This window comes from Engystomops pustulosus, chromosome 8 (assembly GCF_040894005.1).
Source record: "Engystomops pustulosus chromosome 8, aEngPut4.maternal, whole genome shotgun sequence".
In the NCBI taxonomy this organism is placed as follows: domain Eukaryota; kingdom Metazoa; phylum Chordata; class Amphibia; order Anura; family Leptodactylidae; genus Engystomops; species Engystomops pustulosus.
Genome location: NC_092418.1, coordinates 6,393,501 through 6,417,292, shown reverse-complemented (window position 1 = coordinate 6,417,292; position 23,792 = coordinate 6,393,501). Strand labels below are relative to the sequence as shown.

At 45.6% G+C, this 23,792-nt stretch overlaps 2 protein-coding genes across 5 annotated transcripts; one reads left to right on the top strand and one right to left on the bottom strand.

Annotated features, from left to right (window-relative positions):
- The first annotated feature begins 1,037 nt into the window (after window positions 1-1,037).
- On the top strand, window positions 1,038-15,186 carry LOC140076302 (perforin-1-like). 3 transcript variants are annotated; one of them, XM_072122874.1, is made up of 6 exons: window positions 1,038-1,217; window positions 5,463-5,620; window positions 5,787-5,849; window positions 9,979-10,526; window positions 12,129-12,495; window positions 13,217-15,186. In XM_072122874.1, the coding sequence occupies exons 4-6, from the start codon at window positions 9,988-9,990 to the stop codon at window positions 13,934-13,936; spliced, it is 1,626 nt and encodes a 541-aa protein (XP_071978975.1). In that variant the 5' UTR covers window positions 1,038-1,217; window positions 5,463-5,620; window positions 5,787-5,849; window positions 9,979-9,987; the 3' UTR covers window positions 13,937-15,186. The 3 variants fall into 3 exon arrangements, with proteins under 3 accessions (XP_071978975.1, XP_071978976.1, XP_071978977.1); XM_072122875.1 differs by having other exon boundaries at window positions 5,697-5,849; XM_072122876.1 differs by lacking the exon at window positions 5,463-5,620.
- LOC140076294 (up-regulator of cell proliferation-like) lies at window positions 15,140-23,221 on the bottom strand. Of its 2 annotated transcripts, none has more exons than XM_072122861.1 (3): window positions 23,122-23,221; window positions 20,164-20,456; window positions 15,140-19,387 (listed from the first exon to the last, which is right to left on the bottom strand). In XM_072122861.1, exons 2-3 carry the CDS (start codon window positions 20,432-20,434, stop codon window positions 15,732-15,734), a joined length of 3,927 nt encoding a protein of 1,308 aa, XP_071978962.1. In that variant the 5' UTR covers window positions 20,435-20,456; window positions 23,122-23,221; the 3' UTR covers window positions 15,140-15,731. The 2 variants fall into 2 exon arrangements, with proteins under 2 accessions (XP_071978962.1, XP_071978963.1); XM_072122862.1 differs by having other exon boundaries at window positions 20,164-20,459; window positions 23,122-23,212.
- Window positions 23,222-23,792: the final 571 nt, after the last annotated feature.

Here is a 23,792-nt window from a genome sequence, read left to right as displayed (position 1 = left end):
TCCTTACCCGCCCCCAAACACCACCTCCTGTGACCTCACACGGGAGGAGTAAAGGGGCAAGCCCCACCAGCCTACCAGAAGGCTTGAAACCACCCCCTACAGTCCTCAGCCCCTTCGCTATTTGCTTTGGGGCTTGCTATATATCACACAGCAGCCCCCCCCCCCGTGCACATATATCACACAGCAGCCCCCTCCCTCCTAGTGCACATATATCACACAGCAGCCCCCTCCCTGCTGGTGCACATATATCACACAGCAGCCCCCTCCCTCCTGGTGCACATATATCACACAGCAGCCCACCCCGTGCACATATATCACACAGCAGCCCCCCAGTGCACATATATCACACAGCAGCCCCCCCCCCCCCCCCGTGCACATATATCACACAGCAGCCCCTCCCTCCTAGTGCACATATATCACACAGCAGCCCCCTCCCTGCTGGTGCACATATATCACACAGCAGCCCCCTCCCTCCTCGTGCACATATATCACACAGTAGCCCACCCCGTGCACATATATCACACAGCAGCCCCCCAGTGCACATATATCACACAGCAGCCCCCCAGTGCACATATATCACACAGCAGCCCCCCCCAGTGCACATATATCACACAGCAGCCCCCCAGTGCACATATATCAGACAGCAGCCCCCCAGTGCACATATATCACACAGCAGCCCCCCCCCAGTGCACATATATCACACAGCAGCCCCCCAGTGCACATATATCAGACAGCAGCCCCCCAGTGCACATATATCACACAGCAGCCCCCTCCCTGTGCACATATATCACACGGCAGCCCCCCCCCTGTGCACATATATCACACAGCAGCCCCCTCCCTGTGCACATATATCACACGGCAGCCCCCCCCCTGTGCACATATATCAAACAGCAGCCCCCCCCCTGTGCACATATATCACACGGCAGCCCCCCAGTGCACATATATCACACGGCAGCCCCCCAGTGCACATATATCACACGGCAGCCCCCTCCCTCCTGGTGCACATATATCACACAGCAGCCCCCTCCCTGCTGGTGCACATATATCACACAGCAGCCCCCTCCCTCCTCGTGCACATATATCACACAGCAGCCCCCTCCCTCCTGGTGCACATATATCACACAGCAGCCCCCTCCCTCCTGGTGCACATATATGACAGCTGCTCCCGGCCACATCCTGTGTAGCATCTCCGAGCCGCTGTCAGGAGTCTTCACAAGGTAAATACTTTCAGGTCCTTATTATAATTTATTACATCTCAGCTTTATAATATGTGGATTTTCCATCCAGCGTCACACAGGCACCAGCACTCTATACCTACCGTATATCATACCATATATAGGATACATTACATAGTGGTGACATATCTGCAGCACAGATCTGGAGTGACAGCCTCTTAGAGACCAAGATACCGCACACTGTACACACATGGTGTACATACACACACTGCAGGGGTGCGCCAGATACACCCCATATACATACATCATATACACACACTACACGGGTGCGCCAGATACACCCCATATACATACATCATATACACACACTACACGGGTGCACCAGATACACCCCATATACATACGTCACATACACACACTGCAGGGGTGCGCCAGATACACCCCATATACATACATCATATACACACACTACACGGGTGCGCCAGATACACCCCATATACATACATCATATACACACACTACACGGGTGCACCAGATACTCCCCATATACATACATCATATACACACACTACACGGGTGCGCCAGATACACCCCATATACATACATCATATACACACACTACACGGGTGCACCAGATACACCCCATATACATACATCATATACACACACTACACGGGTGCGCCAGATACACCCCATATACATACATCATATACACACACTACACGGGTGCACCAGATACACCCCATATATATACATCATATACACACACTACATGGGTGCACCAGATACACCCCATATACATACATCATATACACACACTACATGGGTGCACCAGATACACCCCATATACATACATCATATACACACACTAACATGGGTGCACCAGATACACCCCATATACATACATCATATACACACACTACACGGGTGCGCCAGATACACCCCATATACATACATCATATACACACACTACACGGGTGCTCCAGATACACCCCATATACATACATCATATACACACACTACACGGGTGCTCCAGATACACCCCATATACATACATCATATACACACACTACACGGGTGCACCAGATACTCCCCATATACATACAACATATACACACACTACACGGGTGCGCCAGATACACCCCATATACATACATCATATACACACACTACACGGGTGCACCAGATACACCCCATATACATACATCATATACACACACTACGTGGGTGCACCAGATACACCCCATATACATACATCATATACACACACTACACTGGTGCACCAGATACACCCCATATACATACATCATATGCACACACTACACGGGTGCACCAGATACACCCCATATACATACATCATATACACACACTACACGGGTGCACCAGATACACCCCATATACATACATCATATACACACACTAACATGGGTGCGCCAGATACACCCCATATACATACATCATATACACACACTACACGGGTGCGCCAGATACACCCCATATACATACATCATATACACACACTACACGGGTGCACCAGATACACCCCATATACATACATCATATACACACACCACACGGGTGCACCAGATACACCCCATATACATACATCATATACACACACTAACATGGGTGCACCAGATACACCCCATATACATACATCATATACACACACTACACGGGTGCACCAGATACACCCCATATACATACATCATATACACACACTACACGGGTGCACCAGATACACCCCATATACATACATCATATACACACACTACACGGGTGCACCAGATACACCCCATATACATACATCATATACACACACTACATGGGTGCACCAGATACACCCCATATACATACATCATATACACACACTAACATGGGTGCACCAGATACACCCCATATACATACATCATATACACACACTGCAGGGGTGCGCCAGATACACCCCATATACATACATCATATACACACACTACACGGGTGCGCCAGATATACCCCATATACATACATCATATACACACACTACATGGGTGCACCAGATACACCCCATATACATACATCATATACACACACTACACGGGTGCACCAGATACACCCCATATACATACATCATATACACACACTACACGGGTGCACCAGATACACCCCATATACATACATCATATACACACACTAACATGGGTGCACCAGATACACCCCATATACATACATCATATACACACACTACACGGGTGCACCAGATACACCCCATATACATACATCATATACACACACTACACGGGTGCACCAGATACACGCCATATACATACATCATATACACACACTACATGGGTGCACCAGATACACCCCATATACATACATCATATACACACACTACACTGGTGCACCAGATACACCCTATATACATACATTATATACACACACTACACGGGTGCACCAGATACACCCCATATGCATACATCGTATACACACACTACACGGGTGCACCAGATACACCCCATATACATACATCATATACACACACTACACGGGTGCACCAGATACACCATATATACATACATCATATACACACACTACACGGGTGCACCAGATACACCCCATATACATACATCATATACACACACTACACGGGTGCACCAGATACACCCCATATACATACATCATATACACACACTACACGGGTGCACCAGATACACCCCATACACATACATCATATACACACACTACACGGGTGCACCAGATACACCCCATATACATACATCATATACACACACTACACGGGTGCACCAGATACACCCCATATACATACATCATATACACACACTACATGGGTGCACCAGATACACCCCATATACATACATCAAATACACACACTACACGGGTGCACCAGATACACCCCATATACATACATCATATACACACACTACATGGGTGCACCAGATACACCCCATATACATACATCATATACACACACTACACGGGTGCACCAGATACACCCCATATACATACATCATATACACACACTACATGGGTGCACCAGATACACCCCATATACATACATCATATACACACACTACACGGGTGCACCAGATACACCCCATATACATACATCATATACACACACTACACGGGTGCACCAGATACACCCCATATACATACATCATATACACACACTACACGGGTGCACCAGATACACCCCATATACATACATCATATACACACACTACACGGGTGCACCAGATACACCCCATATATATACATCATATACACACACTACACGGGTGCACCAGATACACCCCATATACATACATCATATACACACACTACACGGGTGCACCAGATACACCCCATACACATACATCATATACACACACTACACGGGTGCACCAGATGCACCCCATATACATACATCATATACACACACTACACGGGTGCACCAGATACACCCCATATACATACATCATATACACACACTACATGGGTGCACCAGATACACCCCATATACATACATCATATACACATACTACACGGATGCACCAGATACACCCCATATACATACATCATACACACACACTACACGGGTGCACCAGATACACCCCATATACATACATCATACACACACACTACATGGGTGCACCAGATACTCCCCATACACATACATCATATACACACACTACACGGGTGCACCAGATACACCCCATATACACACACTACACGGGTGCACCAGATACACCCCATATACATACATCATATACACACACTACACGGGTGCACCAGATACACCCCATATACATACATCATACACACACACTACACGGGTGCACCAGATACACCCCATATACACACACTACACGGGTGTACCAGATACACCCCATATACATACATCATATACACACACTACACGGGTGCACCAGATACACCCCATATACACACACTACATGGGTGCACCAGATACACCATAGACATCCTTCTGCATATAAGTCAAGGTCTAGGATGTCTGGAATCCTCTCTTCTGGTAGACCCTCAGTAGTTATTAGAGGGGTCTCCTGTGGTTGCACAGTAAATGAGAAGAGAATTTCCCAGAACCAGCCTCATGTTTCCTCGGTATGACAATGAGCAGTCACAGAGAGAGCGCCCTCGTTGTGGTGCGGAGCAGTCACATCCTCTGAGGTCGCCTCACACTCTGTCTCTTCTATAAATGTCGTCCCTGGGTTCTCCTTAGTTGCATATTAAAAGCGGCTTTTGAAGCAGCTTCCTGGCATTGAGCTTTCTATTCCCCACCATCAGATTTCTTTCAATATTCATCTACGTGTTCCTCTTGTTCTTCGGGGAGTTTGACCTTGGGCTTTGTACACAAGTGAAAAGAGGACCTAAAAAACTTCAGAGGATCTTCTGCTGCAGAGAGTGGACACATTTAGAACTTTTTTGGGTTCCATATTACTCAGGTAAAGTCCATCCTCTTACAAATTGCTCATGTTGAATCTAAGGACTGTCTTGTAGAATGTGGTCTTCTTCTTCTAGATATTTGGGATTCCATACCATGGGGGATTAGCGGGTGTTGTCTTCCACCAGCGTTGAGCACGACCTTCACCGTATTCCGTTCCTTTACAGTTCACCCTCCGGGACCATCTCCTCAAAGTTCCAGTTACTGGGGCAGAGCTGCATCTGCATCGGGTGAGTCCATTTTCGATAATTTATCAGGACCAGATGTTCTCTGGTTTCATATGTCGGGTTCTTTGCTCCTGTCTAAGAAATCAAAGTTTTCCACCTAATTTTAGGACATTTTGGAAAGAAAATCTTTTCTAAAAAATTCCAGATTTTATGTTTGGGAATATGATTACCGTATATACTCGAGTATAAGCCGACCCAAGTATAAGCCGAGGCCCCTAATTTTACCACAAAAACCTGGGAAAACCTATTGACTGGAGTATAAGCCGAGGGTGGGAAATGCATCGGTCACAGACCCCCCCATTATATAGCCTGCCGGACCCTGCCCCATAGTATATAGCCAGCCCATATCCCCCAGTATATAGGCAGCCTCCTGCCCCAGTATATAGCTAGCAGCGGGGGAAGCTTTTTTTTACTCGAGTATAAGCCGAGTTTGGGTTTTCAGCACATTTTTTTTCCCAACATATCAATTAATATTATTATTTTAGTAGGATCTTCCCTTTGTGTGGAGAACAGGGGACAAAGTGGCCAATTTCTAGGGGGCTTCTAATTATCAGGGCAAAGTCCATCCTCAGACCCTGAGATATAGGCTGGAGGACCCGTCCTTCCTCGGTTTGGATCTGGGGGCCATGAGATATAGGCTGGAGGACCCGTCCTTCCTCGGTTTGGATCTGGGGGCCATGAGATATCGGCTAGAGGACCCGTCCTTCCTCGGTTTGGATCTGGGGGCCATGAGATATAGGCTGGAGGACCCGTCCTTCCTTGGTTTGGATCTGGGGGCCCTGAGATGTCGGCTGGAGGACCCGTCCTTCCTCGGTTTGGATCTGGGGGCCCAGAGATATCGGCTGGAGGACCCGTCCTTCCTCGGTTTGGATCTGGGGGCCCAGAGATATCGGCTGGAGGACCCGTCCTTCCTCGGTTTGGATCTGGGGGCCCAGAGATATCGGCTGGAGGACACGTCCATCCTCGGTTTGGATCTGGGAACCCTGAGATGTCGGCTGGAGGACCCGTCCTTCCTCGGTTTGGATCTGGGAACCCTGAGATGTCGGCTGGAGGACCCGTCCTTCCTCGGTTTGGATCTGGGGGCCCTGAGATGTCGGCTGGAGGACCCGTCCTTCCTCGGTTTGGATCTGGGGGCCCTGAGATGTCGGCTGGAGGACCCGTCCTTCCTCGGTTTGGATCTGGGGGCCCTGAGCTGTCGGCTGGAGGACCCGTCCTTCCTCGGTTTGGATCTGGGGAACCTTGAGATGTCGGCTGGAGGACCCGTCCTTCCTCGGTTTGGATCTGGAGAACCTTGAGATGTCGGCTATAGGACCTGTCCTTCCTCTTCGATTTTTAGGACTTCTTTTCTTCTATCAGTTTATTGATCTAGATCTTGGCAGAAGAACATCCAGACTCGGGTCCAGACCGGGATCCCAATGTTTTTCTTTAGAACGGACACTTTGTATCTTTTCTAATTGTCTTTCCACAGCTGCAATTTGTGTTTAGACAGAAATACTTGACGATTTGGGAAAAGTATTTTATTTATCCTGTAGAAATGGTGAATGTCCCGTTTCATAGTGATGGGAACTTCTGGGGTCCTCCTAAGATTTGCCTCCTGATGGCCTCTCCCTCTCTCCAGCTCTACTTCTATTCGTGACATGTTACAGGCGGTCCCCTAATTTTTGTCCAATTTCACTGAATAAAAACAATAGTGGAGAAAATGTGATTCGTTTTGGCATCACAATATTTTCAGACTAATAACTTCTGTATTTATCCGGAGGCAGAGGAGGCCGAGGGCTTAGTTTTTGTGAGTTGGTCTTTTCAGTGATATCATTTTGGGACATGTAGATTTTTTTTTTTTACTTTTTAGTACATTTGTTTGCGGAGGGATTTGATAAAATCTTTTTCTGCAAGTTTTTCAGTCTTTTGCAACATTCGTCATGGGGGTTTCAATAAGTGCTTCAGATTTATTGGACAGATAGTTACGCCCACAGCGATAGAAAATATGTGTTTTATTTGTGTTTTTTAATTTTACTTTTCTATGGGCATGTGCTGTTTAAGGGACTTTTACTTTATTTAGTCTTTGTTTTTGCTTTTACTTTTATTTTTTCACTTTTCTAACACCAGGTTAGAACAAGCGATGCTCTGATCACACAGGGCAGGGTAACTGTCTCCAGATGCTGGCGCACACGGGCAGTTACAGTCAGATCTTGCAGGGGGCAGGATCTGACATGTGAGCACTCCCCCAGGGCACTCACCAGACCCTGGGGCTGCCATGGAAAGGACCAGATACCCCCAGTAAGCGGCACAGGAAGGGGGACTGATTCACAGGAGAAAGCCTGGTCATACTTGACCGTGGCATGTGAGGGGTTCACACCCACGATCGTAGGGGGGTATCTCGTAGAGTGGATGCAAAGTGCAAGCTGTAACATACAGCTGACACCCTCCGCTTCTGCTGCCGGCACCACTTGTGGGTCATTGCTAGAAGCATCATGTGATGGTACAGTAGCTTGCAGGCTCTTAGCTCCCATGGGGCAGTACGGTTACTCTGATAGGCAGGAAGGGGTAAAAGTCACAAGTGATAAATTGGGCACAAACTGAAAACACTCGAAACCATGACCCCAAAATAGTAAAGAAACTGAGCCCTCAAGGCGCGAAATGGTAAAAAAGGTGCAAAACCGACACATACTGTGAACTGGCCCAAAAATGTAACAAAAAATACATGACACGTTATGTCTTTCTTGTGTATGTTTCACTGCGGTTGTCATATATCTGTAATTGTATAAGTGACCCCAAGCTATTCCAGTAATCACCCATCAAGGGTGACAACGTGTTATCGCACCCGACCACGGCTTCACACCTCACAGTGGTCTTCATCGATCAGAAATTTCCACATAACGGCAATGACAACGAGCGAGCTGCACACGGTGATATTACGCAACCTCCAGGATCATCTACTAAGTCTGACCTCAACTTTTCTGATCTATCGATGACACATTTCCACCTCCCAGTCACAGATAACTATGAAATGCTGATGGATGAAGGGTGCCCCCGACTGCATAAGGAGGGCGCCCTCTGACTGGGGGTGTCCTAGTGTTGCAATTTATTACATGGGACGTTTGCACTTTAAATAGGGGTGGTATTTGCTTCCTCTCTCCTCCCTGCTGCTGCTGCTCTGCCCCTCCCATAGCTGAGCCTTTATAGGGCAGGCAATGGGCCTGCACTTCCTCTTGCCCGCGCCATCTTCAAGCTGTCCCTCCCTCCCTCCCTACTGTTACTTGCTTTTTGTTTTTTCGGTGATCATCTCAAGTCACAGCTGATGGAAAACGAGAATTGATGTGGATTTTGCCCGGAAGTCGAAGTGCTGATTCGGGAGTCCGGTTGAGCAAACCGCTTCGGGCAGCTATGGTTTACAAAGAGATGGATGAAAATTGTGGTTAATTTTTTAAAAGTATTAAGTAATAATTGTTTTGCTGAAGGAATATGAGAATTGATGTGGAATTTGCCTGGAAGTCGAAGTGCTAATTCGGGAGTCCGGTTGAGCAAACCGCTTCGGGCAGCGATGGTTTACAAAGAGACGGAGGAGATTGTGGTTAATTTTGAGTATTAAAGTAATAATGGTTTTCGGTGATCATCTCAAGTCACAGCTGGCGGAAAAGAGAATTGATGTGGATTTTTTCGGAAGTCGAAGTGGTGGTTCGGGAGTCCGGATGAACAAACCACTTCGGCAGCGATGGTTTCCAAAGAAACGAACAGATTGCGGTTGATTTTGAGAATATTAAAATAATAATAATTGTGTTTATTAGCAATAAATAGCTGTGACCTTTTCTGCCCATCAGGAGCCTCGTGTCATCATTTCTTAGTTATGTTTAGTTATTAATGGTTTATGGGGTTAATGTTACGGGTAGGATTATGTATCTTTACTAAAGTGCCTTAATGTGGAGTTAAATGGGTAATGTTTACTACCTCCCAGTCTATGCTCTCCAGTCAGGCCCAGATTTCCAATTCTTCATCTCCATATAGTTGAGTATACAAGGGCTTGGGATCGAGGGCAAAGCTCCGGAAGTCTCCATAAGGTCAAGGTTGTCCCCCACCAATGTCCACCTGGCAAGATCCATAGTAACTTTTTTTCATATCTTTTTTTCTTTCACAGGTTTGGACCATGTTCTTCCTCTTGATTTTCCTCATTTCCGCCTCCTGTACGTCAACTCAAAGTCCTCCACCGCTGACCGCCGCCTGCCGACCAGCAAAGATGGAAGAATGCAAGAAGCTTCACTTTGTGCCGGGCCACAGTCTTCTAGGGGCAGGTCTAGACATTGTCTCCATGAAAAAGAAAGGAGCCTACCTCTTCAATTTACATAAGTTTGCGACGTCTGACAAGACCTGCACTGTCTGTAGCAACCCCTACATGAACAAAGTCTGGCAGAAGCTGCCCGTAGGAGTGGTGGATTGGATACCGCAGGCGAGTTGTCTGAAGAGGATCAGTGGTGAGACCTCTCAATCTTCTTCATCCCTGGCCGCAGATTCTGCATCGAATATTCAGAACAGCTGGGAAGTCGGGCTGGATATCGAGCATAAAGGGGTAAATGCCAAGATGGTGTTGGCCGGATCTCAATCCCAGTTGGCCGAATTTGGTCAGGCTAAGACCAGTGGAGATCGATACACCTTCTTCAAGCATCATCTGAGCTGCGTCTACTATGGGTAAGATGTCTTCACAGATCACTGTAGAGGGGCACAATGGGGAACAATGGGGAACATTTACCTCCCGGTAATCCAAACATACCAGATTCTGGTAGAAAGTTTTAGAAATTTAGAAAAAGTTTAGCAAGAACCATTGTTTTATGGTGGAGAAGGCACTTGAGTCCCCCCCTCCCCATCCATTTTCTGGGTGCCACCAGATTTACTAAAACCGGTGGAGACTATGGCAAAAAGACTCTGGTCTACAGGTCTAAACTGACGGAGTTTTGGCCCATTTTTGCCACAAGGCCAGAGCCTCTATCGGATACAGGCATCAGAGAGCCACCAGGGGCAACTAGTTCCAATCACTAGTCTTAATGAACTCCCCCCTCTGTATTACTAAGGATTAGTAAATCTGTGTATTACTCTCATCGTAGCAACTAAAAGTCAACCAAAGGCGGGTCTTTCTTCGTGGTCTTTCTTCGTGGTCTTTCTTCGTGGTCTTTCTTCGTGGTCTTTCTTCGTGGTCTTTCTTCGTGGTCTTCTTCGTGGTCTTTCTTCGTGGTCTTTCTTCGTGGTCTTTTTTATATTTTTTGGCTTTGGCTTTGGGTTCAAGGAGGTTTGGCTATTTCATACAATCAGGGTTGACCACCGCTTTGTAAACTAAGCTGGTCATAGACATAAAGGAGCTCAGAGAACACTAGGAGGACACAAAGGGGTTTTGTTTCATGCTCCTCCCCCTCCGAACCTGAACTATGTTTTTCTAGTTTATCTACATCAAAAACATTTAAATTATTGTTACATTACCACATGTAACCAAAATAGGCAAAATATTATAAACTAACAGTTTTTATTTTGGCAGTTTTGCAGTGTAGAATAGGACAGTGTCTGCAGAGTCGTCTCATTACCATAGGATGACATGTTCATACAGTTAGTATAAAAGGATCCGAAGTGGAAAGGGTCTGTAGAGTCGAGTCATCATCATAAGTGGATCAGCAAGTCAAATAATTGCCATAAGAGGGTGGGGTCAGCAGTCGCCTCATTATATCAAGTGGATAGGATCAGCAGAGTCATTTCATTCTCATTCTACATCATCATCAGTAGATTCAGCTTTATCAGAAGAGAGTGGGGTCGGCAGAGTCACAACATTATCCTTCTACGGCCTAGTAGAGTCATCAAATTATTATACGAGGACAAGGTCAGGTGAATTGTTTCTTCGAGAATACAAATTGGGGTTCTCAGAGGCATCTGAAGGTAAAGTCAGCAGAGTCATCTCATCCTCATCAGATTGAGACGGGAATTAGATGCCAGATATAAGACCTATATACGCTCCGACGCCTTGTCTGGGCTGTAGTGTCTCATCCTATAACACGGTCTATACACTGGAAGGTTCTGGAAGCCTCTAACATGGTCGCTATGACATATTGCCCGTAACATAACGCTTGAGGTGATCCGGTCAGTAATTGAGTGAAGCTCAGCCCCACCATGGAGCTACATACTGGTGGTAGTAGGGTTTTACCGGGTTTTAGTGCAGATGCACTATACATACTGTATTATACTGTACTAGGGTGACAATAAGTTGAGACTATAATCTACCACCACTAACAACCATTATTTTTCATCCAGCCTCCGTTTGGCAGAAAGAGCTCCACTGAGCCATGGGTTTTATGGTCAACTAAAATCACTGCCGAGCACCTACGACGAGAATACCAAAGAGAAATACAGACACCTGATCACCACCTATGGCACCCATTTTATCAGCCAGGCCCATGTGGGAGGCGAGGCGCAGCAGGTCACCGCCATAAAGACGTGCCAGGCGACGGTGAGTGGAGTATCCTTAGATGAACTGAAGGACTGTCTAAGCATCGAAGCTTCAGCGGCCGTCGCTGGAAAGGGCGAGGTCAACGCAAAAGCCAGCTCCTGCAAAGACCTCAGCAATAAGGTCAACCATGGAGAAAGCTTCCACCAGGCGTATAACGAGAGGATCTGGAAGGTAACTATCTGAGAGGCTTCATGAACTGATAAGAACCATTGGTGTACATACCATAAATACCTACCATACTGGCTAGAAACGTATATGCAACTCACCTGATATGAGTCCAGTGACACTTAGTAAATCCTACATATTAAATTTTACTTGCTTTGCCCCACCTCCATGTTCCTGATTCACAGGTCTCACTGCTAGCAGATGCTGCTGTATGGAACATTGAGAGAGAGCTCTGACTTATTGTCATGTGACCAGGGTGATGTCATCTAATGTCCTGTTATATTGCAATGTCTACCCCATTTATGTATCTGATCACATGAAATCACAGCAGCCTCCATGGACTTCTACTCCTCTCATGTCTCTAAGGAGGCTGTTGTGATTTCATGTGATAAGATATATAAATGGGGTAGATGTTGCAAATGTTCTAGGTAAAGGACCTTAGATTACATCACCCTAATCACATGAAATTAAGTGCTGAGTACTGCGGAGAGGCACAGGACATGGGGAGAAGACAATGAGAGGAGCCGTTAGAGCAGGACACTGATGCCGGGCAATATAACATAAAGTTGATTTATGGGGATGTAAGGAAAGCCATTTTGAACTAAAAGAATAGTGGTATTTTGTTAATAGGACTCTCTTTAAACTTTCTGGATCTTTCATGGAACTTTTTGTTGTACTCCCCCTTCTACGCTACAACATAACACCTTCCTTTTTTGCTACATTTTAGATCACCGGTGGGAAGATTACTTATGACCTCCTCTCCTTCGACTCCAAAAATACTGATGCTGCTCCAACCTTCGAAAAATGGATGGAAAGCCTCAAGAAAGATCCAGATATTGTAACGTACTCCCTGGAGTCAATCCACAACCTTGTCAGGTTCGAGGGACCTCAAAGAGAGAACCTTAAGAAGGCTGTGAGGGACTACATCATGGACAAGGCTCTCAGAAAGAACTGCTCTTGTCCTTCTGGTTCTTTGCCGACTCTCGGCTCGGAGTGTTCTTGTTTCTGCCAAGGAAATGACCACAGGAGCTCAAACTGTTGTCCGTCTAAGAGAGGGTTTGCTAAATTGATGGTGACTATACAAAGTGCTACGGGTCTATGGGGTGACTACCTCTCTAAGACCGATGCCTTCGTGGTTGTAAAGTATGAGTTGGCCAAATCTCAGACCACAACTATATGGAACAACGATAATCCAACATGGAATACCCGCTTTGACCTGGGGGTCTTAGAACTCAATTCGGGTCCTTCAATGAAAATTGAGGTTTGGGATGAAGATAATAAATACGATGATGATCTTCTTGGAAGCTGCACAATCAATGTCAACAGCGGAAAAAAGCCTGAAGTCTGCTACCTGCAGCACGGGAGTGTGAGCTTTGAGGTGAGTGCTGAGTGTGTCCCTCACCTTGCCGGCCCTCTCTGTAGGGAGTATGCAGCTTCCACCAACTAAGGATCTGCACATCTCAAAGCCTCGAGGATTGATGGAGAAACAAAGATGGAGAAGAAAAGACGATTCCGTTGTGTACATTTTACTCTTTTAAGTTTTAAAGGCAAGTGAGCAACCACACGAGGTATAAGGAAGCGGCTCGGATACTCCCTTATGTGGTCGTTCACTTGTTGAATTTTTGGATTTTAACATTTTTTTGGTTGGTGATGGACCTTTTGTTGTATGGCCAGATGTGAATATTAGATAGATTGTGATTGTACTGAGGAAGGACCCCAAGACATCTGCATTGTGAAACGTCATCCAGTAAAATGTTAGTAATGTACGCTGGGAGATGTGAAGATCTGTCTTGGTTGGAGCCGGAGGAACCAATATACTTTTTAAATTTTTTAAAATAGTTTTAGGTACACGCTTTTACATCTCAGAACATTGTTGATGCACATGCCCAGGATGTTTGTCCAACTGGGGGCAGCCACTATGATTACCCCATGGACAACCTTCAAGCTGGGGTCAGCTGCCGCACTGTGGACACTCAAGAAATCCCCCCTCCCCGCCCAATGTACACAACAAAACACCATTACTTCTTACTAGAGATGAGCGAGCACTAAAATGCTTGAGTGCTCGTTACTCGGGTTGAACTTTTCCCGATGCTCGAGTGCTCGTATCGAATAACGAGCCCCATTGAAGTCAATGGGATACCCGAGCATTTTTCACTGAAAGAACACATTGAAAGAACACTAAAGAAGAACACATTGTAGATGTTTCCATACATCTGCAATGTGTTCTTCACACACTATTGTGAAGAACACCGTTCAGCACGTGTGTCTTCCGATCAGTTAGCAGATGTACGGAAACATCTGCAATGTGTTCTTCACTGTGTTCTTTCAATGTGTTCTTCACTTAAATGATCCTGTGGTCACTGTTTTCATTGTATTCTTCACTGTTCTTCACTGTGTTTCGTTAACTAAATGCTCGTTATCAAGCCAGCGAGATACTCGTCCGAGCAACGAGCCGTTTCGAGTACCCTAATACTGGAATGAGCATCAAGCTCGGATGAGTATACTCGCTCATCTCTACTTCTTACCCATCCTTCAGGCTCAGGATTCTCACTTTTCCACATTTAGGGAAATAGATTGTTTTGCCGAAATTTACTTTTTGAGCATTAAAATCTACAAAAATGTACAAAAAAAGATGCAAATTTTCCTGGGATGTTATATACGCTTTTATTCATGTTTTTTTAAATATCTATAATAAAATCAGCCTTAAGTAACAATATTCTTCTCTCTTTTTTGTCTAAATGTTAAGATTTAAGCTTCTTAAATGTTATATTTCAGTAGATTTTCTAATAATTGTAAATGTAATAAAGAGGCAGACAGAGAAAGTAAAGCTTCCAGGTGCATCGAATAAGATGATTTACACATCCAATCCGTAGGCATCGGGTGAAGTTGGCTGGACATGGTGGTTTATGGGGTTTAGAGGGTGTAAATTGAGGGACCTGTTAGTACTGCAGGTTGGGACTATGAATCCAAGGGATGAAAGTAGAAGCTTCCTGGTTGTTCTCTACATCGAAATAGTGTAACTCGGGCAATCAAGGATTTGCCAGTCCACCGTCTAGGAAAAAAAGTGACAACCCCTGGTGGAGGCCCAATGGTCACCGCCTCCGGAGCCTCGCAGAGACTTCTACTTACTGATCATTTTGGGATTTTAGCTGGAAATGTTATTGGTTAGGAAACATTTTGATTAGTGAACCTTGCCCAAAGTTCAAGATGATGGAACAAACTAGGGCAAACGATGATTTGGTTTAGTGCCTCCACACCAGACAGGGGCATTCCATGAAATGTTCCCTCATGAGCTTAGAAATGAGTTCTTCCTGAAATTGTATTTCTAGTTCTCTTACAAAAATTTCAAGATGATAAGCACAATGATGAATGTTTAAAGATTTGATGCTGACAGATTGGCCTGAGATGTCCCCTCTTACACTTGACCTTTCCTCATCAAGTACTGACCACACAGATGCCACCAGGTTTTCTATATTCCCGCTTTCCAAGACATCTGAGCGGTTTAGAATCCCTACGATGTCCTGAATGACTGAAGAAACCAGGTTTGTTAATAGTCCCCGAATCTCATTTTCCTCTGTGAAGCGACTGCAGATTGCAGTGTCATCTACTGGAGGGTGATGACCACACCTCATCAGGTTCTGCCGGCTCCTCATCACCGTGCACACGTAGCCAGCGTAGTCATTGATAAGTTTTTCTTTGAACATCTTCTTGACTTTTTGTTCCACCCCCAGTTTCAGATAATTCTGACAATAGCTTTGGAGAACTCTTTTATCATGTAGTATCCCTCTTAAGTTATGTAATACCCTGGCTTTCTCCTGATTCACAACACAACATGCTTTACAACCTCGCAAGAAGTCATCATGCATTTTCTGAAAGTGTGGAGCAGATTGTGCCAAGATATAGAGCTTCAGGTCCAGTTCAAACAAGACTGTATAGGGCATGGTGTCCTCACAGATCACATCATTGACCATCTTCAGTAGGGTCATCCCATACACCGCGTTATACGCTCTTTTTGACTCAACCACGGTCTGGACATACGTAGAAGATTTCTCTAACAAGAACCTAAAGATGTTGTTCCTTTTGTTTTTGCAGGCCTCACAGTTTTCCATATGGTTACACTTGTCCAAAACCCAAGATTTGTTGATGTATTTATCGTTGCAGTGCAGTCCAATGACTGGGATTCCTTTCGTCATCATATCTTTTCTCAGAAGTTGAAGAAATTCCTCTTCAACGTTGTGATACTTCTCTATTGCAGATACGTACTTGGTGACAGAGTCCTTCCAGTAGCGTTCTGGATCTGAGGTGGCTTCATCCAGGCCGCACTCTTGGATGAAGTCATTCACAATAGTTCCTGCTAATCCAAGTTGTAAAACTCTTTTTTGTAAACACTTGTCGGTGAACTCAGTTTCCAGATGACTCTTAAGACTTTGCATCTTCTCCCGAAACTCATCTTCAAACCTTTTTGTGATGTAGGAATTTGTGTTTTCGGAACTGTCTGTGAAATAGACTTGTAAAGAATCTTCAATCATCTTTGCCTCTTCATTCAACATTCTCAATACATCTTGGATTAACTCCTCAATGTCCCCAGAAGGTTGTTGTAAGAGTTGATCTTCTTTGTGGACCCACCACCGGTGCATTTTTTTACAAAGGTTCCATTCTAGTTCCAGGAATCTTTCGTAGAGTTCCGTATAGATGTCTCTTTCTAAAATATTTTTGAATCTGAAGAAGAAATTTTCCTGTTTCACAGAATTCCACAAAACTCGAATGTCTTCAGCAAAGGTTTGAACGTTGCGTAATGTGTCAAGTTCCGACTGATATTTTATCATTTGTAACAGATGTTTCCTTAATTCTATGACTTTCTCACTATAACAGGTAGTTTTAAGATCAAAGGGAGGGATAATCCAGACATCTTCTAAGATCCTAAATTCTATCGTGTCATTGTAAGGGAAGAAGTTACTACTTTTATTAATGTGTGCACCTAGATGTAACATTTCCCCATCTTCTCTCATGGAGTCGTCTTCAGAATGTCCACCTTCCATTGTCTGGTAGACCAACACACAGCTGGGTTTTTGCCCATTCCCTTTCATCCTCATTAATGCATGGACTACAATTTGTAATATGTTTTGCATTTCTGAGGTACTTCCCAAAGCCATATTGATCACAGCAAAATCACTCAACCCAACCACTAATGTTGCCAACTCATTGTCATGTTCATAGCTCTCCTCCACAGAGGCATTATCGAGAGCTCGGAATCCTTCACAGTCAATCACCACAAGATAATCACAACCCAAGTCCTTCTCATCCACCTTGATAAGGCTCATTAAGGCTCCATGTGTGGTTTGTCTACAACCCACTGGAAACTGCAGACCAAACATGGTGTTCATCAAGGTGGACTTCCCTGTACCTTGCACCCCGAGTACAGATATTACTTTCATTCTGCATTTCCCTTTTGTTTTGGTGTTTAGCTCGGAGAGGACATCAGAGACCCACCTCAGGTGTATGCTGTTGGTGTCTCCATCAATGAGCTCAAGTGGAAATCCTTGAAGGAGAAGATCTACGGCTGCTTTTGGAAAATTCTTGCATAACCTTGCAGTATCTGTTCTACTTGCTTCATACATCTGTCCGATCATACGGAGCACATCTTCTTGTGCCGCCTCACCTGATGAGAGTTTTTGAAACTGCATCCATTTTAAGAAATATTGTCGCTCTCGTGTGCTTAGGTAAGTAAACGCCTGTTGCAGATGTGTCATTTTGGCCATTTTTGTCAAATCTTTGTCAATTATTTTTGCCTCTACAACATCATTGATGAGGTCCAGAGCTTGTAACCTTCCATACTCACATCCAGTTTGGTTTTCATCACAACAGAAGTTAAGTTTTGAAACCTCCACCGACATCTCGCCCAATGTCATCCGAACATCAGAACTTTGGATGGTTTCCTTCAGGATAAAGAGTAACTTTTCATGGAACTTCTCATCAGATTGCAGCAGAACATTCTCATCTAAACATATTGGCCTATAAAAGTGAGTGATCTGATCTTGGAAAATAAAATAGTAATTTTTGCTTTTGTCCAGGGAATGTAACACCAGGTCCCACTGTTGTCTAGTCACATTTTCCATAAAGATGAACATTCCAGAAGACACTCTAGTTAAAAATTGGAGCTGTCTAATATTGGACTGTAGATCCCCATGAAGGTTCATCATTGCGAAAGGCTTTTCGAGTGGCCCCAGGTTTCCTTGGTCAGGAGGGAAAAACCAAGATATTTCCACCAAACCATCTGAGATACATCTTGGCGCATCATCCCAACTCGTCGCTCTGTGCCAAAGTTCATTCTCATCTCTCTGTTGATTTGGACTTAGAATTTGGTTAATAATCTTGGCAATGGGCGTGTACCTGTAGTCCCCTAGACTGACAAAGGAAAAGACTGGCAAAGACATGTCTACTACACAGTCTTCAGTCAATGCTGAGGAATTGCTCTTCGTAATTCCTCTCATCGCCCACAACAGAAATGTACTGTGTGGCTCTTCACCGGGAGGAAGAAGCAAAGGAACAGGGACCCTCCACATGGACATCCTACTTATAATCTCTTGTCTAAGAAAATTGTCCGAACAATGTAGGAGACAGCAGAAAACATCGAAAGGGTGAACGGATCCTGATATGTTGCCCGAAGTGTCCTGCTCTAAGGTGCAGTCATGGTTCACAACTAAACTTCTAAAAGCTTCTTGAACGTTCAGAGCCATGAGATGTCGTAGGAAACTCATGGGGATGTCCTTCATGGAACGGCAGGAAGCAACTCTGGGTTCCTCACATATTATACTCTGGACCTTTGATAGCGTCAGCTTGTCTTGTACAAATTGTCCTAGTCCCAAATCTTCAGCCAGGAGCTTGAACATGGCCTTGTCTGGAAAAACAAAAAGTGGGAATGTAACTAAGTCATCATACATAATAGAAGATTCTCATCCAGCCGACCCCAACGTCCGGTCACTTATTCTACTGCATTCATTTAAGCAATGTTTGGGCAAGTGCCCAATTGGATTGAGATTGGGTATTCCCATCATCGGAAAACTCTAAAATTGTGCAAAATTTTTTTGGGGGGATGTGTGATATATGACAGCAGGGTAGAACTGCCGTCATATGTGGTCAGTAAGGATTGCCGAGTGAAGAGAGGTCATTGTATAATCAGATACTTTAAAAAAAATTTCTTGGAGACAATTTGTAAAAATTTCCACCAATCCAATAAAATTTGATTCAACTCAAGCCCCAGAGTCCGGAGTTCATTGGGAAGGTCCTGGGGTTCCGATGCGGTCCCAATGTGCTGACCTTATGGCTACATGCACCCGATCACTTGTGTGATACCTATTTCGGGTGGGTGAACATTGGTGGTTGAGCACTGAACCCCGAAGAACCCCTACAGACCTCAATGGGGACCGTGAATTAGCTGCACCCAAAAATTGTTGGGTGCATGAACTCTAACGCTACAGACTTGGAAGTGATGCTAAATCATGGAGACATCAATTCCGAGCTTCGGAGACCTGCTAAGGGTCAGTACAGTGGGGGGGTAAAGACCACCATTATGCAGTGTTGCGACCACAGGGGGGCGGTGTAACACGTGGGGTTGGGGTGTGACCTGATATATGTACAATTGCGTTGGCGAGCAGTAACACAATCTCTACTCACCATTTCCCCCCATGTTCAGGATGTGGAGAATCCGGGGAAACAGATGTTGATTTTTGGTCAGATTGTCCAGGAGCTCCTGACAGGCGTCTTCTCCTCCGTCCAGTACCGTCTCCAGGACTTCCTGCACTTTGCTCCTGAGATTCTCCGTCCCGTCCAGGACTTCACACTGGAGACTGTAGTGGAGCAATGTTCTCATCTCCTGCTCCAGACTGGATATATTAGATTGGAAAATTATCTGGAACCCCCGGCGCAGTCTCTCGGTGGGGTCCATCTCGGTTCTCACAATCCTCCGTCTGCTTGGGAGGAAAAAAATTACCTAAAATGAGTATTTTACAGATTGTACAGATGTGCCCTCCCCCTTTTCCCTTGTTTTTGTCTTTTTTCCCCTCAGGGCTTGTTTTTTGTGAGATAACTGGTTATTTTCAATTGCACCTTCATTGGATTTTTTAACAATTTTTTCGGAGATTCTAGAAGAGTTTATCCTGTAGATTTTGTGTTACCGGCCGTGATGGGCGATTCTACCATTTCCATAGTCTTGGTTTTTTGCAGGATGAGCTGCAGTTTCTATCGGTGACGTTTCTGGGCTGTGCATTTATGGAAACGCTATTTGTCACTTTTTTTAACAATCACCGCGTGGGATGAATACGTTTTGATTGCTTATATTTTGCACCTTTGTTATTAGCGATATCATTTTTAGAATATAGATGATGCTGGACACCGGGGGGCGGATGACATCGAGATTTACTTGGCAGCGGAAAAGTGAGTTAGAAGAAGCCGCGGCCTCAGAGATGCAGGAAAATGTCTGACAGGTGCGAGATGGGGGCGGGGCTCAGTATTTGCCATTGCTAATGGATACTGAAGCTACTGTACTGCAGACAGTGGCTGCACCTGTAAAGGCAATCGTTCTTAAAGGGGAGTCTCATCTCTATGAATGATGTAAAAGAAAACATAAAAGGTGTCATACAGGAGCCTTTTAATTAAAGAAACACGACCAGGCAGAGTCACCCCATAACATGACTAGGTAGAGTGTCCCCATAATATGGCCAGGTAGAGTGCCCCCATAACACGACCAGGTAGAGTGTCCCCATAACACGACCAGGCAGAGTCACCCCATAACACGACCAGGTAGAGTGTCCCCATAACACGACCAGGTAGAGTGCCCCCATAACATGACCAGGTAGAGTGCCCCCATAATATGACTAGGTACAGTGCCCCCATAACATGACCAGGTAGAGTGCCCCCATAACATGACCAGGTAGAGTGCCCCCATAACATGACCATGGTAGAGTGCCCCCATAACACGACCAGGTAGAGTGTCCCATAATATGACTAGGTACAGTGCCCCCATAATATGTCCAGGTAGAGTGCCCCCATAATATGTCCAGGTAGAGTGCCCCCATAATATGTCCAGGTAGAGTGCCCCCACAATATGTCCAGGTAGAGTGTCCTCATAATATTACTAGGTAGAGTGCCCCCATAATATGGCCAGGTAGAGTGCCCCCATAATATGACTAGGTACAGTGCCCCCATAACATGACCAGGTAGAGTGCCCCCATAACATGACCAGGTAGAGTGCCCCCATAACATGACCATGGTAGAGTGCCCCCATAACACGACCAGGTAGAGTGTCCCATAATATGACTAGGTACAGTGCCCCCATAATATGTCCAGGTAGAGTGCCCCCATAATATGTCCAGGTAGAGTGCCCCCACAATATGTCCAGGTAGAGTGTCCTCATAATATTACTAGGTAGAGTGCCCCCATAATATGGCCAGGTAGAGTGCCCCCATAATATGTCCAGGTAGAGTGCCCCCATAATATGTCCAGATAGAATGCCCCCATAATATGTCCAGGTAGAGTGCCCCCATAATATGACTAGGTACAGTGCCCCCATAATATGTCCAGGTAGAGTGCCCCTATAATATGTCCAGGTAGAGTGCCCCCATAATATGTCCAGGTAGAGTGCCCCCATAATATGTCCAGGTAGAGTGCCCCCACAATATGTCCAGGTAGAGTGTCCCCATAACTTGACCAGGTAGAGTGCCCCCATAATATGTCCAGATAGAATGCCCCCATTACATAGCCCGGTAGAGTGGCCCCATCACATGACCTGGTAGAGTGCCCCATAACAAAGCCAGCTGGAGTGCCCCCATAATAAGTCCAGGTAGAGTAGTCCCATAACATGACTAGGTAGAGTGCCCCCATAACATGACCAGGAAGAGTGTCACCATAACATGACCAGGTAGAGTGCCCCCATAACACGACCAGGTAGAGTGCCCCCATAATATGGCCAGGTAGAGTAGTCCCATAACATTACTATTTAGAGTGCCCCCATACCTTGAACAGGCAGCCATGGAAATAGAATATGATACTTTACCACCTCCCAGCCTGTACTCCAGTCTTATCTAGAGCTGCACTCACACTTCTGCTTCACACCCAATGGGGGTCATTTATTAAGGGCCCGATTCGCGTTTTCCCGACGTGTTACCCGAATATTTCCGTTTTGCGCCGCTTGTACTTAAATTGCCCCGGGATTTTGGCGCACGCGATCGGATTGTGGCGCATCGGCGCTGGCATGCGCGCGACGGAAATCGGGGGGCGTGGCCGAACGAAAACCCGACGTATTCGGAAAAACCGCCGCATTTAAAAACCGAAAATGTGTCGCATAAGGACCGCTTACCTTCACCTGGTCCAGCTCGGTGCATTCCGGCGCGATGAGTTTACTTTCAGCGCAGCAGCGCCACCTGGTGGACGGCGGAAGAACTACCTTATTAAATCCCGGCCGGACCCGAATCCAGAGCGGAGAAGCCGCCGCTGGAACGCGAATGGACCGGGTAAGTAAATTTGCCCCAATGTCTGCCATCATGACACCTGCAGCACCAGGAGCCGCATCCTTCTCTCAGCCCTTGTGCAGATAATGCGGCTCCAGAGGGACTGCCCGTCATATCTGTACTGTACCTGCGAGGGGCGCACTCCTGCTCCTGCTGCAGAAGGGGAACATGAAGGAGACTGACTGCAACCGCCCGGACACCCAGAGAGACGGGGAAATAGAAACCGAGAGTTACCAGAGCCGACCCGACTGCTCCGCCCACAGGAGAGAGGAACTCCACATATTACACATCAACAGGGCTTTTACATAGGACTGCACCTAACTGATGATCTGTACTCAGAGATATCACTGTGTTATCTGTGGTGTTACATAGGACTGCAGGACACATCTACTACATGATCTGTACTCCGAGATATCACTGTGTTATCTGTGGTGTTACATAGGACTGCAGGACACATCTACTACATGATCTGTACTCAGATATCACTGTGTTATCTGTGGTGTTACATAGGACTGCAGGACACATCTACTACATGATCTGTACTCCGAGATATCACTGTGTTATCTGTGGTGTTACATAGGACTGCAGGACACATCTACTACATGATCTGTACTCAGATATATCACTGTGTTATCTGTGGTGTTACATAGGACTGCAGGACACATCTACTACATGATCTGTACTCAGAGATATCACTGTGTTATCTGTGGTGTTACATAGGACTGCAGGACACATCTACTACATGATCTGTACTCAGATATCACTGTGTTATCTGTGGTGTTACATAGGACTGCAGGA